At 40.5% G+C, this 17169-nt stretch overlaps 1 protein-coding gene across 1 annotated transcript in view; it reads left to right on the top strand.

Moving 5' to 3' along the window:
- LOC122797637 (putative deoxyribonuclease TATDN1) overlaps positions 1-17169 on the top strand; it is a 280907-nt gene that overhangs the window by 196913 nt on the left and 66825 nt on the right. Inside the window, exon 5 of the mRNA XM_044066182.1 lies at positions 8316-8459. Within this exon, the coding sequence (XP_043922117.1) occupies positions 8316-8459 (144 nt within the window). The remainder of the gene's footprint in view (positions 1-8315; positions 8460-17169) is intronic.

The following is a 17169-nucleotide window of genomic DNA, read 5'->3' as shown; positions in this document are numbered from 1 at the left end:
TGGATAGGCAGAAGCAACAGTGTCTAACTGAGTGCTGTAATATGCTATATGTTGATAGCCCCCCGTGCGCACTTGCGCTAGCAGGCCCAGGGCAATCTTGTTTCTTTCACAGCAGAAGAATACAAATGATTTAGAATAATCTTGGAGCCCCAGGGCAGGTGGGTTTATCAGTGCTGTTTTAATAGCCTGAAAAGCATTTTTATGTTCAGGGGACCAAGGCAGAGAATCTGTGACTTCCTTTTTTAGAAGCTGTAACAGAGGGGCCGAAATTTCCAAAAAATTTGGCACCCACTGTCTACAATAACCTGCCAGGCCGAGGACTCCCCTGAGTTGTCTCTGAGCTACAGGGCGGGGGGCAGTCTGAATGGAGGTGATTCTACTTGGAAGTATTTGACGTGAACCCAAGTATTGTACCTTTTCTTGACAGAACTGCAGTTTAGATTTATTTACCTAAAAGCCTCGTTCAGCTAAAAACTTTAAAACTAGGAGAGAATCCTCTATACAGAACTTAGTATCTTGTGAAGCTATAAGAATATCATCTACATATTAGACCAAAACTGAACGTGGTGGTAACTGTAAATCCTGTAGCTGTCTGTATATCTCCCTAGAGAATAGGGTTGGAGATTATCCTTGGGGTAGTCGGGTCCAAGTATATTGTTGGCCCTTATAAGTGAATGCACACAAATATTGACTATCAGAATGTACCGGAAAAGAAAAGAAAGCTGATGAGAGATCTATAACCATAAAACAATGTGCTGTAGGTGGGATACAGCTTAAAATCGTAGCTGGGTTTGGTACGATTGGAAAAACAGGCAAAACAGCTTTATTGACTTCTCGCAAGTCTTGCACAAATCTGTAAGCTTGTTTACCAGGTTTCCTTACCAGTAGTATTGGAGTATTACATGGGCTTGTTGTAGGGACTATGATTCTTTGCTGTACCAAAGCAGAAATGACGGGGGCAATACCAGATGTAGCCTCAGCCGTCAAAGGGTACTGTGGCACCCGAGGTAACTTTGCTCCAGGTTTTAAGGTTATTTTTACAGGAGTGGCTGAAGTTAGAAACCCAACATCATTATCATGAGTGGTCCATAGATGAGAGGGTAATGAATTTAAATGCTTATTGTTATCGAGGTCAGACTGCATACATATTGTTTGCAGAGTGACAGTTTAGTCTAAAGTAGCCAAAATACAATTTTGTTTATCTGAAGGTACTTGTAAATATACTCCATCAGCTGTGCAGAAAATGGTTGCTCCCATCTTACAGAGCAAATCACTCCCCAATAAATTTAAGGGTGCTGCGGGTCCTACTAAAAATGCATGATTGTCCTGTAAAGGTACAAAGTTACTGGGACGGTTTCAGAATATTCAATAAGGATACCAGAGACACCTACCCCTCTAGTTGTGTTATTGGAGAGGGGGACATTTATTGCTGCTTCACCAGCTAACATAGATTTAGTTGCTCCAGTGTCAATCAAAAATGGATATGGTTTATTTTTGACAAGTAACATAACATGCGGTCCATCTTGATCTACAGGAATAAAAGGGCACAACTACTGTTGTCTTTGTTCAGGGAACTTTCATTGTGATGTCTGCCGATTGGATGGGGTCCAATTAGAATTCCTCTGAGGTGACATATCAGTGTGTGGGGCAAGTTGTTCAGCCAGATACGGACATTCATTTCTCCTATGGCCTACTTGGCCACAATTAAAACACTCTGTCTGATTATTATAGCTTTGGGGTGGGGCTGATCGTGTTTCATGCCATTTTTGTCTATTTTGATTTCCCACCCCTTGGCATCCACCTCTCTCTCTTCTCCGTCCTTGTTCTCCCTGTCCATGCTGCCCGAAGGCAGTACACATCTGAATTTGCGCCTTAACCAATTTTTCCTGCAAGTCCTTTTTCTCTTTTGCTAAGTGGTCGTTGAGGTATTGCATTTGTGTGACCAATTCATGCAATCCAAGACTAGGCCAGTTTAAACATACTTCCTTTAGCTTATCCCGTACTTGCGGGCGTAAACCATCTATGAAGGCCACTGACAATCCACTCTGTGCTGGCCCTTTCATGGGCTCTGGGTAACCAGAATAAACCTCAAAGGCTTCAGTGAGACAAGTTAAATACTCGTCCACAGGTTCGTCTTCTTTTTGAAGAACTGACTTGATTTTGGACCAATTGGGTGTGGGTGGGACTATTACTGTAATAGCATTTACTATACACTGTCTGACCGCTTCAAACCCATTATCTCTCTGTGCATCATGTTTTGGAATTGGAGTAGGGACATTAGCATGGTCCCAAATTCATTTCATCAGATCAGCCGGCACGGCATACCGAAGAACTGCCCTGACTTCTTCTATTGTAGGATTTTGTAGACAAATCTGTCCCGCCAGCACACGCTGGAACTGAGCTGGATTAGTACGGGTAGATGGTAGTAATTTGGTAATGGCTTGAAAATCAACCGCCAACCACGCCCTAGGTACTACTACAGTCGCTGGTTCCTGTGCACTTCTAGCATGGGCTGGGTTAGGTACCTCCCTCAATGGTAACAATCTGTCGTCATCTGACGACTCCGACTCTGAATTAAATTTATCTGGCCCAAAATATCCATCCCCACTGTCAATTATAGTGGAGAACTGGCCAAAATGCCTTCGTCGGTGTAAATGTCACCTCCCTTTTCCCTTATGATAGGGTTTAGATTTAAAATACATTACAGCTTTTGCTTCCTTATGAGACTTACTGTGAGTTTGTGGTCCCTCTTTTTTTATCACTTGTTTTTGGATCAGATTCACTAGACCGACTGTCCGCAGCTTGCCCTCCCTCCCTAGTGGTGGAGTCTGGCAGCTGTATTTCAACTCTTTGTTGAGCAAGGGGGGGGGCTGGTATTGCGGTGGTGCAGTTGGTGGTGGTGAGGGAAGCCAGACATTATCATCCTCTGAGGATTAAGTTATTTGTAGTTTAGCTAATTCCTTTACAGCATAGAGCCCCTTAAAGGGTGGGTCCTTCAAACATTTACCATTTACTACATCTAAATTACTGGCAGTGTGTTGTAATTTCCTCAATTGCTCTTTTAGTTTTTGCTGATTATCCTTTAAACTACTAATAACCAAATCTTTTTCTCTTTCTTTCACCTCTGTCATCCAATCATTAAATGCTGCCCAGCACAACCCTGGTATTTTTTTCCCTTTTTTCTTTAACTTTCCCCTGGAGATTAAGCAAAATATTTTTATTAAAACTGCCATTTTCTGGGAAGGCAAGTTACCATCACCCTTAGTGAAGGCGATGAACTGACTTAAAAACATACAACTGTCCCGGGACACACGGAAATACATATAACCAGCTGGTGTACCTCTTTCTGGCTCCTTTATGGTTCCCACAGTCACTCCCATTTTCACACAATAAGCTATACTGTATTTTACAGAATTAGCTGTGACGTTTTTGTAAACGTCATTTTCCCCATTCTCATATCTCCGTTCACTCTTTTATGTCGCCAGCTTTTCGTTTTAACCCACACTCATACTGTGCACAATCAATAGCAGGAAAGAAATACATGCCACTTACCTCAAAACAACTGAATGAGAGGAATTATTATATTTCTGCAAAGTTATCAATACCAAATTTTAAAGAAAGCGAGTACAGGAAATGAAAGAAACACTGCAAAAACAGAAAATTCTGTCATGGGCCCTTTCACTAACAGTATTTTGTTCAGTCCCTGACTGCTGCAGCTGTTGTCAATTCAGATCAGAGTCATGGCACCAATTGTTGTGTTAGCTTTTTACCTTAAATGAAGACAAGACAAATCTTCCTCTCTTTCAGTGGTATTTATTACACACGTGTGGGAGCCTCATGGAAAGTACCAGGGAGACTCCCAGATCAAAGGAATGCATAAGCTTCTGTACTGGTAATACTGCTGACAGTACAGAAATATAAACTGGACCAATTAGGTTAGTACAAAAGACATTTAACCAATCAGTGGTTTACCCATAGGCTTAAAGCAGTTTACATTACTACATCTCTGGGCAGAAAAAGAAAATCGGATGCACTTCCATATAAGGCACACTTCCTGCTTTCAAGCAGGCTCTTGTTTTTCAGTACTTTTCCACTATTCAGAGTTTACTTAGAGTTTACAGTACAAAGTCCATCTTAATGCATGCAGATTGTCACATACTCAATTTCCTTAAACACATGCTTTGGCCATTCATATTCTACAAAGTCTACCGTAAGAAGAAAGCACTTATTTTGGTTGAATAATAAGTTGAATTGGCACCGGCTTGTAGTCTGGATTATTTCTGAAACGTGGCTTATAAAAGGAAAGATCACTGGTCAGTACTAGGCATACATGGCTAGGGCCCCTTCTTTGAGCCATTTTAGCCTTCTGGGGTCCTGTGGTAAAATTAGTATTGGGTCAGATGTAGGCTGTTAAGAGCATTAGAGACTGAGGTCCTCTGGCAGTAGTTGCTTCTAGCCAAGGCACATCAGTTGCTTTTGGCCAGAAAATAAGTAAGTAAATAAAGATAAATGGTTTGAACTGCTCCCCATTTAGCTGTGTTAGAACAGTACCATGAATGAGCTGGGGACTGCCACAAAAGCCCTAGAAGTCATACCCGAATAGTGGGTAACTGATTACATTTAATTTCCATAGATAATTTGGCATACTTGCAGTAGTAATCCCCATATTTGAACATCTGTTGTTTTGGTAATGGCTTACACAAGTTTAGTTTTGTATCTAGTATTGAAAAAACTTCACATCTGGCATTATAGAGACCATTCCATCACCCATTAGTAATGGACAGTGTTCTTTTTATTCAGGTACTCCACATTTAGATGGAATGTAGGTCTGAGAGACTTGCATCTCCACTTTCACCGTTGTGTGTGTGTGTGTGTGTGTGTGTGTGTGTGTGTGTGTGTGTGTGTGTGTGTGTATACCACCTTTCCCCCTGCATGATTAGCATGTTTCATTGCCTACCCAGCTGGATCGTCTGGAATAGCCTGTGGAGTCATACAATCATGTATCAGAGATACTTTTCACCAAGATTTGTTCCTGTACGTCATTTCCCTCACACCATTTGGCCTGGTCAGCCCTAATAGAGAAGTCTCAATGGGAGCTTGCATAACAGTCTGTATGCAAGGTGCAATGAATCGGGTGTTTCTTTGACTCATGGTGGGATCCTTATTTTGGGTCTTTACTTGTTCACAGCCTAATTCCTTGCATGCACTATGTACAAGCTAGTGCACTTATATCCTGGTGTGATCTAAACCAGAGAGTGGGGAGGCTGCCTTGGTGGTGTTACAAATGTAAGATCTTCATTTCTGAGGCAGATGAAGCTTTGTAGTCTCTGAGCTTCTGTTTCTTTTCATGGGACGGAACCTCCTTTAAGGAGGGTACATAGATCTTCATTGTTTGGTTGTATGTAAGCCTAGGTCAAGCCTGTGATGAGAAATCAGTGAGAGTTTTTGGTCATTCCTCCCATGTAGCCAACCTACACTGATGATCACATGCATGTTTATAAGCACTTTACCTCTGCTGTCCACACCCCTGGAGGAATGATGCCTCGTAACTTCCTCTGTCAGATTGTAGTAAGACTGTGTCCCACCACTGCTAGGAAGTACCGATTGGTTCTCATCCTTCTTGGAACCTGTGCCCCACTTCTGCTCAGGTGGTAGACAGGGTGACAAAAATGTGCATTTCTACTATGTCAAGACTTAAGAGTCCTCAGCATTGCATCTCCTCTGTCCAGGTTCCAAGCCATTATGGTGGAGGCTTTCACAGAGTCTGTCTGGGGTCAAAGAAGAACTTGCCTTCATTCTAGAGAACTAACATGTTGGCAAAATGTGTAGGTGTTTGCCTGCTTTTGCTAGCTTTGCTTTATTATTTTTTTCTAGCCTGGAGGGTGACCTGGACAAATTTTTGTTGGAGTTTCCACTTGAAACAAGTGGACTGTGTGGGCAGGAGTTTCAGCCATTGTTTAATGTTCTTTTTCTTGGTACTAGGTAGGTCCTGTCTGTGTTGGGAGGTCTTCTCTGCTGATGATTTCTGAATCTTCTAGAAGAAAGAGGAGACTTCATAGGTATCCTAGTTGCAGGATCAAGATTGCCCCACTTATGATTGTACTAGGTCCGACAGATCTCTCTTAATGGCCTCTCTCCAGTTTCCCTGGTAACCAGGATCCGTGTCTGTGTCTGGGAGAAACATCCATAGATTACTACCTGTGGAGGGTTCCTCCTCAAGTTTTCCTCCTTTTTCTTGCCATTATGTTGCTGTTAGGTGTAACTCCACAGTGGAGCTGGAGACCATGGACAGACACCATTGTGCACTGACTGTCAAGGCTGCATCTTTCCTGGGAGAAAGAGTGCAGCTCCTCTCTTTGTTTAGCATAAAATTTCTGATTTGGTCAGATGGGTCTAGGCCTCTAACCGCCCCTGCCTCCTCCTAAGAAGATGTTTTCTTTATCTACTTCCTCCAAGAGAAAGGGGCATTTCATTCTCTCTCTCTCTCTTGGACACTAGAGGGATTGCCGTAATTGTGGGGTGGCTGTATAGGGTCTCATCCCACAGTTATCTGTATATTTACTTATGATAGTAACTTGATTAGAGTGAACCCCTCTCTGTTGTGTTTTCATGATGCTGGAACATAGTTGCCCAGTGTAGGTTTTCTGGGGCAAGATTTTCACTGTGACCCCCACTGAGATCTTTGGGACTGCCCTTAAGTGGGACTTCCTCTGGCTGTGGACAGCTTCAGGCTCTCTGCCAAAAGGACATTCTATTTTATGCCTTATCCTGGGTATGCGATCTGGGTGTAGGAGCAGTTCAGGTTTCATAATTCTATATGACATATGCCTGCCCCTTTTAAAGTCCATGTTTTGAGTATGAGACTGTTTTCAAGGTTTGGTGAGGTTTGCTGAACTGAGAGTCACTTCTTTCCACAGCTCTAATTTCCCCAATTTGGCGGTGAAGGGGTCAATGTTCTGTTTGCATCGGTAATCAGGGTTTTGGTTTTTTTTTTTGGAAAGGAGCCCTTCATTTTTATTAATTGCTTATAAACTCCAATTTCCCAACTCAGCAGAGGATTCTGTACTTAGCCATACGGAGGTAGCAGGGGAAGAGAGAGTAAGCAGTTTGTCTACCATCCCCCCATGGCTGTAAGGCTTCTTCTTTCTGATATGAGCTTTGCTTTTCTGAATGGAAAGAGGAAAGTAGTCAATGCAGGTCTTCTAGTGATGAGATCCTGCAGTCATCTTCTCAAGGCTGTCTTTCTGTTCCCTTCCATGGGGGAGAGGTGGTGCTGGCAGCCAGCTTGGGAGAGAGGCTTGTTAGAGGCAAACTTTACCCACCTCTGGCAAGCACTGACTCTGCTTATCTTCCCACTGATTTAGCAAGTCTTAAGAAAGAGGTTTTATCAGTCCTGTCTCTTCTTGAAAGGTTCTTGTCTTATTGTTCATGTTGCTTATCGTTCTCAGGAATATAGTTTAATGGGCGTTAGCTCCGGTTGTGAGGCTGAATGAGGATTGTTGTTACCTCCTGGGGTTTCAGGGGCCTTCTTTCCAGTCTTGGCTTGGGTGCTTCCATTATGGCAGTTCGACATGCCCTTGGCAGAAGGATCTTAGAAAAAACCTGCCTGTGCCACACTATATTGTTACACGACTCCACTGATGTAACATAAAACAAACAAATCGAATAAAATCAACCCCTGAAACACAAAAGAAAATACAGAAAAATTAAAAAAGGCATAGCTTGAAACTTTTTTTTTTTTGCAGAGGGGAGAGGTAAGCTCCTCTCCCCTCTCCACAGCCCCCTCACATACATATACTGCCTCTGACATCACATTGGTGACCACAGAGGATGAGAATGCCTTCCTAGCATACCTCTGAGCACTGGAGTTAGAAAAAAATTCAGGACTGAGCTGAGCTGGAGATTTCAGAAGATGAAATGATAGTTAAATCAGAGGACATTTCTCACAGGTCATAAGTATGTTATCTGCTGTTTCTTTTGCTAGGTTGTTCGACTCCTGAAAAATAAAATAATTCAAAGCTGTACATGTCACATAAGTCATATGTGATGTTTGTTGCAAAAGGAAATGTCAGCAGTTGTACCATAAACTTTAATTAAGCATTAAATGGTAAATGGATTTCCCCATTTAAGTGTTTAGTGTTCATGACTGGTGTCCTGCAGATGGCCTTTGTGTAAATTTCTTAGACAGTCTCCTTCATGTATTTCGTGGTAGCGTGCAACTTAGAAATTCATGATGTGCCGAATGTCACTTTTAGAGAGTACTTCCAGAACAAAGGACAATTTGTTCTAATTTTGAAAATATTCTATTGTCCTAGATGCCTTCTATTGCACTGTTGGCTGTCACCCTACTCGTTGTGGAGAATTTGAAGAGAATGGTCCTGATGAATACTTGAATAAGTTAAAAAACTTGGCTAAAGACAATAAGCAGAAAGTAGTGGCTGTTGGGGAATGTGGTCTTGGTAAGTGGAATGTGGTCTTAGTAAGTGGTTTACTAAAGCTCTTAGTCCTTCCAAGGGAGTAAGGCATTTTCTGTACTGATAAAAACTATACAGATGCTGCTAGCTCTTCCGATATAATTTGTTAGTAATATTTGTTTTCAAAAGTATATTTTTTTGTCTTTGCAAAGTAATTTTTATACATCTATGCTGTAGTAGGTTATAAGACACTGTCTTACTTATGATGTCTCTAATAACATAATGCCTTATATACCTCACTTGAAAGTACTGTACTTATGTGTTTTCTTGTTTTTACTAAGTTTGTTTTCATTTACAAATACAGTATATAAAGTCACATGATTAAGTGAATTAACATAATATTAATTTAACAAATTAACATGGATGATGACAATTAAATGTATTTAAAGAAAGGAAAGGAAAAGAAAAAACTATATACAATATAAACATTTGTGTTCATCTGCCCTTATTACCATGACATTTATATTAGCACTTTAATCTATACACGTTTATGAGCCAGAGGTAATGATACTTATTTGTTTTCTTGTACCTGAAAAGCTGGACTGTTTCCTCACTGTTACTGCGTAACATTTTAGAAGATTTTATTTATTTATTTAACAGTTGTTCACTGGGAAAGTCCAACTAGGACAGAGCCTATTTTCAGCGGTGGCCCGGGGGGAAAGGCATGTCTTTGGAAGATATAATCAAGAGAGTCTTCTCCTTCTCATTTTGGTCACTGTTCAGATATTACTTTTATGTTTTATTGTACCTGTATTGCTAGTTCTGATTTGGGATTAGAACCTGAGGACTTGGTCACAGCGGTAAGCTGAGAACCCACTTGAACAGTTGAGACTGCCATAGTTATACTTGACATTTACAGTACTACAACTTCACATTTCATAGTAACAACATAATGGTATCTCATGCCTTCTTCATTGCTGCCATTATTTTATGTATATATATATATATTTATATATTTATTTATTAGTATCCCGCTTCCTTCCCTGGCTGCTGTGTGTCCCTGACCCCAGTGGGACATTTCACTCTTTCAACCTCCTTCCTGCATTAAGACTTGAGAACATACCTGCCTGGTCTTTAAGGACCCCCTACAAATCAATCCTGCCATCTCTTCTGCATCCCTAAGAAACATTTCCCTCCTTCCAAAGGATTCAAGAAAGTATGTTTGACCCCCAGACCAATCTGTATATTGTATTGTTTTTATTAAATACAAATGTGTATAGTCTGATTAAAGTCTCACTCCTGTGCCAGGTACCCAGCAGCCATACCCCACTCTCCCCCTTAAAACTATACTCTTCTCCTCTGTACCTATGAACTGAGTCACCTTTTTTTGCTTTGAGAACTTACCCGCCTGATCAATAACCTTTTCTTGCATTTTCTACTTTACCAGCTTACTGTAAGCCACCCTTTAACCACTAGGTGACAACCTAACCTTCCTTGTGTTATATCCCTTATCCCCCCACTCACGTATTACATTCCTGACTACTTTTTCTTTATCTCACAGTTCTAGTACTTCCTTCTCTATTAGCTAAGATCCTCTTTCTCCACACCACTATTCCTTCTAACCAAACTATTGTACTAGTACTGCTAGGAAATCCAAGGCACGTCAACCATATAAACCATTAAAAAACTTTTTTATTGACCATTTTTAGCGCTTTCATCTCTAGTATGAGACTTCATCAGAAACAAACAAATCTCATTAATGAACATTTAAATACTAATTTAAGTTGTGACATCACACAGTCAATCATGAATTTAAAGCTGTATATGCCCAAGCAAAAAAAATTTCATTAAAATACACTGATAAATGGATATATTATATAAACAAATACATATATAAGAACAAAATGTACATTATTTTAATACTATGAAATTTCATACATTTAATTGCACATTTTAAACATATTAAACTTTTTAAAACTGATAAGGCCATCGGGTCCTAATCTAATATAAATAAATAAATAAATTGTATAGCAAACTTCTATCTTAATATCACTTCATCAAAACCCATTCAAAAAATATATATATGTGACATAAATATCCCTTAAATATTAATAATAATATTGTACACACAAATATACAAAACACTTGAATAAACTTTTTTTATATATAAATACTCATTTAAGAATTTTATATATAAAAATAATGTTGAATTCATATGTTGTTAGCCCTTTCCGTTAACATAACAGGGAAACATGATCATTTAAACCTGGTGAAAACATGGAAGCCAATCTAAATTGCCACTGGCTTTCTTTCTTTTTAAGGGTGTTTTTCCAATCACCCCCCCTGGGATTTATTTGTACTACATCCAGGATACCAAAGACAAATTTTTCAAAATTTTCACAAATGATTGCATGTTTATAAAGAGCGTTTGTAGACTTTTTATTTTTTATATCATTAAGATGTTCATATATTCTATTCTTTAACATACGCTCCGTCTTACCTACATAAAAATGTCCACTGGTGTGGCATATGGCTAAATACACCACCCCCCTAGTATTACAATTACCCTTCTTAAAATAAATCCTACTTTTAAAACCAAACTTGATTCCTTATTAATATAAGGGCAATAGGGGCACGTACCACACCGTTTCGTCCCTTGTGTAACTGGAACATCTTTATTTAACTTGTGTTCTAACAACTGTTTAACATTATATCCCACCTTATTAATAAATCTGGGTTTGTTACCCACTCTTTGAAAAATATCATCATTTGTTCTAAATATACTCCAATTTCTTTCAAAAGCCTGTTGGATCATAGCTGTTCTAGCATTATATTGTAACACACATGCTTTCCTAAAATTCTGGAAGGTATCCTGTTCACCTTCGTTTGTACTATTACTTGTTGTTTCTTGAAGGGTACCTAGAAGGGGTTTATATTTATTCCCCCATTCAGAATATATTGCTTGAAAAATACTATCTAATAAATCTACGGGGTAGCCTCTTTCAATAAACATATCAGAAAGAAACTGAAATTCACTATGTAAATCCTCCTTATTTGATGTCATCCGTGCTATTCTAATAGCTTGTCCTCTAACAATACTGATCTTCTGTCTTAATGGATGATCACTTTCAAAATGTAGATAGGCATTGCAAAAAGTCTTTTTTCTATATATTTGCGATTTAAATTTTCCTTTTTCTTTGGATATATATGTATCCAAAAAACTAATAGCCTGCCTATCATACTGAAAAGTGAAACTCAAAAAAATCTGTACTAGAATTTAAATAATCCATAAATTTAGGAATCTCCTTTTCCGGGCCCCCCCATAAAATAAAAATATTGTCCAAATATCTGAGATACAATTTAATATTTGGCCAAAAAGTACTACCCATGACATGTACAATTTCCCAACCCAATAAAACCAAATTGGAATACACCGGTGAACATGTTGCTCCCATCGGGACACCTTTTATCTGCTGGTAGAATTCCCCCTCAAACCATAAAAAATTATTGTCCAAAACTATACCCATGAGTTCACATATCAATTTTACCATATCATTCTCCAACTCAGAAAATTGAAAAAGTACCTCCTCAAATAATACCATACCCTCCACTTTGGGAATACTTGTAAAAAGATCCTTGATGTCCACTTAATAATATAATATTTTCATCATATAGTTCCGGTTTAATACTTTTCAAAAACTCCCATGAATCCTTCAAAAGATGTGGTACTTTATTAACTATATGTTGTACATGAGAATCAATGAATACTGTTAATGGATGAATTTTAGACCCCATAGCTGCTACGATAGGTCTAAAAGGTGGTGTATCAATACTTTTGTGCAGCTTTGGGACGCCAAAGAAAACAGGGACTACCGGATTTTTTTCTATACAAGAAATCATATATTTCCCTATTAATCCTACCATCCAAAACATATTCTTCTAAATAACTATCAATCCTAGAATATGATATGTTAATCTGATTCTTTGATGTTCCTGTATAGGTACTATCATCAAATAATAAATTCAACATCTCATTTGAATAATCCATGCTACAAAATATAACAATACCACCCCCTTTGTCAGGGACCATGATGCATATATTTTTATCACTTCTCAAATAATTTAGTAAATCATATTCACCCTTGGTTAAATTCCACCCAACCATATTGTTATGCTGTTTAAATAAATTATAAATATCCTCCATAACAAGTCTCTCATAAGTTTCAACCAATGGGTGCAATGGTGGATTGTATATACTCTTCTTTTTAGGCATATTATATACATTAATACCTGCTGAATCATTCTTTTCCAATGATTCTAGACTAATTTCTAAATTTAATTGACGTGCCTTGGATTTCCTAGCAGAGTTCGATATTTGTTGTTTTCGTTTATTGTACTAGTACTCCCCACTCACTTGGAACTACCTTGAGATCCTCAATACTCTGCTGTTTTCTGATTGTCTCTGTGATCTCCTCCTTTACTTGCTCTTCAGTCTGCTACCCCCTTTTTTTCTTAGCTTCCAGCACACATATCTCTTTCTTCCTTAGAGCTTTTATCTAATTAATATTCTGCCTGTACCCCTCCTCTCCTTCCTTCTACTGTCGTATCTTATGACATTCTACTGAACAACTACCCATACTAGCTCACCTTTCTTGGTTTATTGCCCTCCCTTCACTAATTGCCCTTACCTGCCCTCTCCCCTCCCCTCCCCTTATCACTTCACTTCCTTCCCAAAAGCTTATAGTTGGGTAGCCTTGTGTGGCGCAATCTTTCCCTGGCTGCTGTGTGTTCCTGACCCCAGTGGGTCATTTCACTGTAAGTCTGTTTTGTTTTTCAATTACTGGTTACAATGTTATCTTCACTTGTTTGTTAAAATACTAATTGCAGATGACTAACCTATGCTTGATACACTTTAAGCTGGGCGTATAGGCATTTTTTTTCATTCTGTTGTAGTTACTGCATTGAAGGCGGTGAATTGAAGTTAGTGCCTCCACGTGGTATTCAACTACGCCATCCATCCTATACTGTGTGTGCAGAAATATTTGCAGGCCTGTCTAGCTTTATGGCTCTGCACTTGATGTTCTTCGTGTTTCACTGTTGCAGTCATTACACTTGGGTTATCCTGCTGGCAGGCTACCCTCAGTCGGCCTGAATTCCAAAGTCTAGGTCCGGCGTCAGTTGCTGTCGCCTCTTCCCTGACGTCAGTGCGCCAGGGGTATAAAAGATGCAGCCAACGCCATTTTCTTCAGTCTTTCTTGCCGCACAGTGCCCGAAGCATAAGCAGTTCGCAAGTGCCGGTCGGCCGACCCCTGAGATTTTCGTGCTCGAATTTCAGATCTGAAGTCTTCATTAAAAGCTAAGTACCCCGTTGGGGAAACTTTTTTCTTGCGCCAGACTGATGTCAGAAAAAGTTAATAATTGTATTTTTTGTGGGAAGCAAATACCTCATAAGGACTTTCATTCTTACTGTATTCCTTGCCTAGGCCCTGATCACGACGTTGCTAGTTGTCGGTTTTGTGCTAGATTTAACCAACGCACTATTAAGCATCGGTACGATTTTGCATTACACTATTTTGGCAGAAGATTTAATTATATGATGTCGTCGGATAGCCATCAGACTACCGGAATTCACAAGAAACGCAAAGAAAAGGACAGGCATCCGAGGTCCAAAACCGATGACGAGGCTTCTTCTAAGCCAGTCGCCAGTTCGCCGGTTTTCAGTGAGGCACCTTCACAGCCCCTGACGCCCGCTACTTTAGACCCGCAGGCTGCTACCGACTCCCACGTGGAGTAGACTAGGCCACTGGAAGCTCAAGGTATTGGACCTTCGGAGACTATAGCCTCAGATGGGTATGGAGCCGCTGAGCAGGTATCGGCTTCTGAGGGTGTTTTCAGACCTACTCAATTATACATTAAAACGACTTCAGCTTCAAAGGCAAAGACTAAAGCACCTTTAAAGACAAAGAAACAAGTGCAACAGCCTCATGGACAGGCCTCCATGCCCAAAAAACAGATGCTCAAAATGGCCGAAGACTTAATTACTTTGATCAGGGGTTCCCATCCCCCACATGATAAAAGGCCTAGGCAAGAGACAGAATATGAATCTTCAGATCAGGTTTCCATTTCATCTGATTCCTCTTCTGATCAGGAATACTCTCTTCCTCCCTAGGAGGATTTGGATGCTGAAGAATCTATCCCTTCAGCCTCTCCTCCTGAAGATTACTCTTTTGGGGAAACCTTGCATACCATGAGGGAGCATTTCCAGTGAGAGAGCTAAGATTTTTCAGAATCTAAGGAAAGGCTCAGAGACTTCCTTTTACTACCACAACACAGGCCCTTAGCTATTCCACCTGTGTTAGACATTGTTGATGATGTATTTTCAGAGTCCAGTCTGACCCCTGACTCCTTACCTCCAGCTCCTGTTAAGCCGGACAGGTACTACAGGGTTCCTGTCTCTCATAAATTCCTTTTCAAAAACCCTGCTGCTGACCCAGAAACTATCTCTCAGGGTCCCAAAGGGGTCAAGGCTTCCGCTGCAAAAAACCCTACCCCCTCTGACAGGGATTCTAGGGCATTGGACAGATTGGGAAAAAAGATTTACACTTCTGCTACCTTGGCTATAAGGGCTTTAAATTGTCAGTTTCATATGCTCAAATATCAGCAATATATTATGTCACTGCTTAAACAGAAAATGTTGATAAATTCTGAATGTGCAGAAAACAAAGAAATGCAGGAATTATTGCATGCAGCTGAACAAGTTGGAAAGCATACTTTGCAATGTGGTTTTGATTCTTTGGAGGCCTCCTTCAGAGCCGCTGTTACGGGTTCTGTCATCAGGAGGCATGCTTGGTTAAAGGAACAAAATCTGCCTGATCATGTCAAAGCAAAATTATTAGATGCCCCATTACAGCATGATACCTTGTTTGGTGTTAAAGCAGAAGAGGTGTTAAAGAAAATGGAGGACAAAGCTAAATCTATGCAAACAGTTAAGGATTTCTTACAGGTACAGCCTCCAAGATTTAGCAGACACTGGCCTACAAAGAATTGGTCCTTTCCAGTGTCAGACAGACCACAAAGGGGCAGATACAGATGCCCAAGAGGCAGATCCCAGCCCCAGGGTTCATACAGGTCTAAACAATGGGGTGCTTCTACCTCCAGAAGTGGAGAAGACAAATCTCAGCCATACAGGAAACAGTCCCAATGACTTCCCCCTGCCTGCACCAAGCACTTAGCTTCTGGCAGCACCTTTAGGGGGAAAACTAGCACTTTTTTCTCAAAATTGGCACATAATAACCCAGGACAAATGGGTCCTAGACATAGTGTCACAAGGCTAAAAGTTTCACTTCCATACCCTGCCAAGGACAAACGGTTGGCCAGACCTGCCAAAACATCAATGGGCAGAGGCTCAAAAGCAAGTCTCATCCCTCATGGACATGAGGGCCATTCAACAAGTGCCAGAGCAAGAGCAGGGACAAGGATTGTATTAAAGACTGTTCTTGGTGCCAAGAAAGGACAAGACCTGGAGACCAGTACTGGACCTAGCTATTCTAAACACATTTCTGGATATATCAAAATTCAAAATGTTGACTCTACAGCAACTTCTGCCCATGCTGGGCAAGGAGGCTTGGCTTGTGACTTTAGACCTAAAAGAGGCATACCTGCATGTCCCAATCAGACAAACATGCAGAAGATACCTTAGATTCAAAGCTGGCTCAATGCACTACCAATTCTCTGCACTGCCCTTTGGCTTATCTACTGCGCCCAGGGTCTTCACAAAGTGCCTGGCACCAGTAGTTGCATTCTGCAGACAAAGAAGAATACAAATATATCCTTACTTGGACGACTGCCTCATTCAAGCAGGGAACAAGGACATTCTACTACAGCATCTGGCGTTTGTAAAGAGATTTTTAACAGGCCTAGGGTACACAGTCAACTAAAAGAAATCAAAACTAGTACCCTCTCAAGAGATACTATTCCTGGGTGCAAGCTTAAATACAACTGCCCAGATGGCTTATCTCACACCAGACAAACAAAGGCAACTGACTACCTATTTCAACCTGTTGACAACAAAGGCCCAGTTATCTGCAAGAAAAATTATGCAGGCTTTGGGCTTCATGGCATCCTGCATTCTACTAATTCCATATGCAAGACTACATATGAGGAAACTACAATGGTACCTAAAAAGTGTTTGGACTCAACATTGCCACAGCCTGGAAACAATAATTACCCTCATTCCCTGCCTGCAACAGGAGTTTCAATGGTGGGCAAAGGCTTGTCACCAGAACAAGGGACAGCCATTCACTTTACCCCCAGCCAGGCAGACATTAACAACAGATGCATTAGATTATGCCTGGGGGGCCCACATGGCAGGAAGATGTATTCAAGGCACAATGGTCCGCAAACCAAATGCATCTACATATCAATCAAAAAGAGATGCTAGCTGTTCAGAATGCCCTGACAGCCTCAAGGACCTACTTCATCCGGGACAACTACTGATAAAGACAGACAACACCACGGTCATGTGGTATATAAACAAGCAGGGAGGCACTCATTCTTACCGCCTTTGCAGACTAGCCATGACTTTGTGGGACACAGCATTGACTTACCAAGTACATCTGCAGGCACAATTCCTACCAGGAAAGATAAATACTCTGGCAGACGAACTAAGCAGAAACCTCATGGATCCCCACGAGTGGAAATTGGATCCACAAGTCTTCAGCATGATAACAAGGAAATGGGAATGCCCGGATTTAGA

This window comes from Protopterus annectens, chromosome 3.part1, assembly GCF_019279795.1.
Source record: "Protopterus annectens isolate FY-2018-M chromosome 3.part1, PAN1.0, whole genome shotgun sequence".
NCBI lineage: Eukaryota > Metazoa > Chordata > Ceratodontiformes > Protopteridae > Protopterus > Protopterus annectens.
This window is presented reverse-complemented; position numbering and strand designations above follow the sequence as displayed.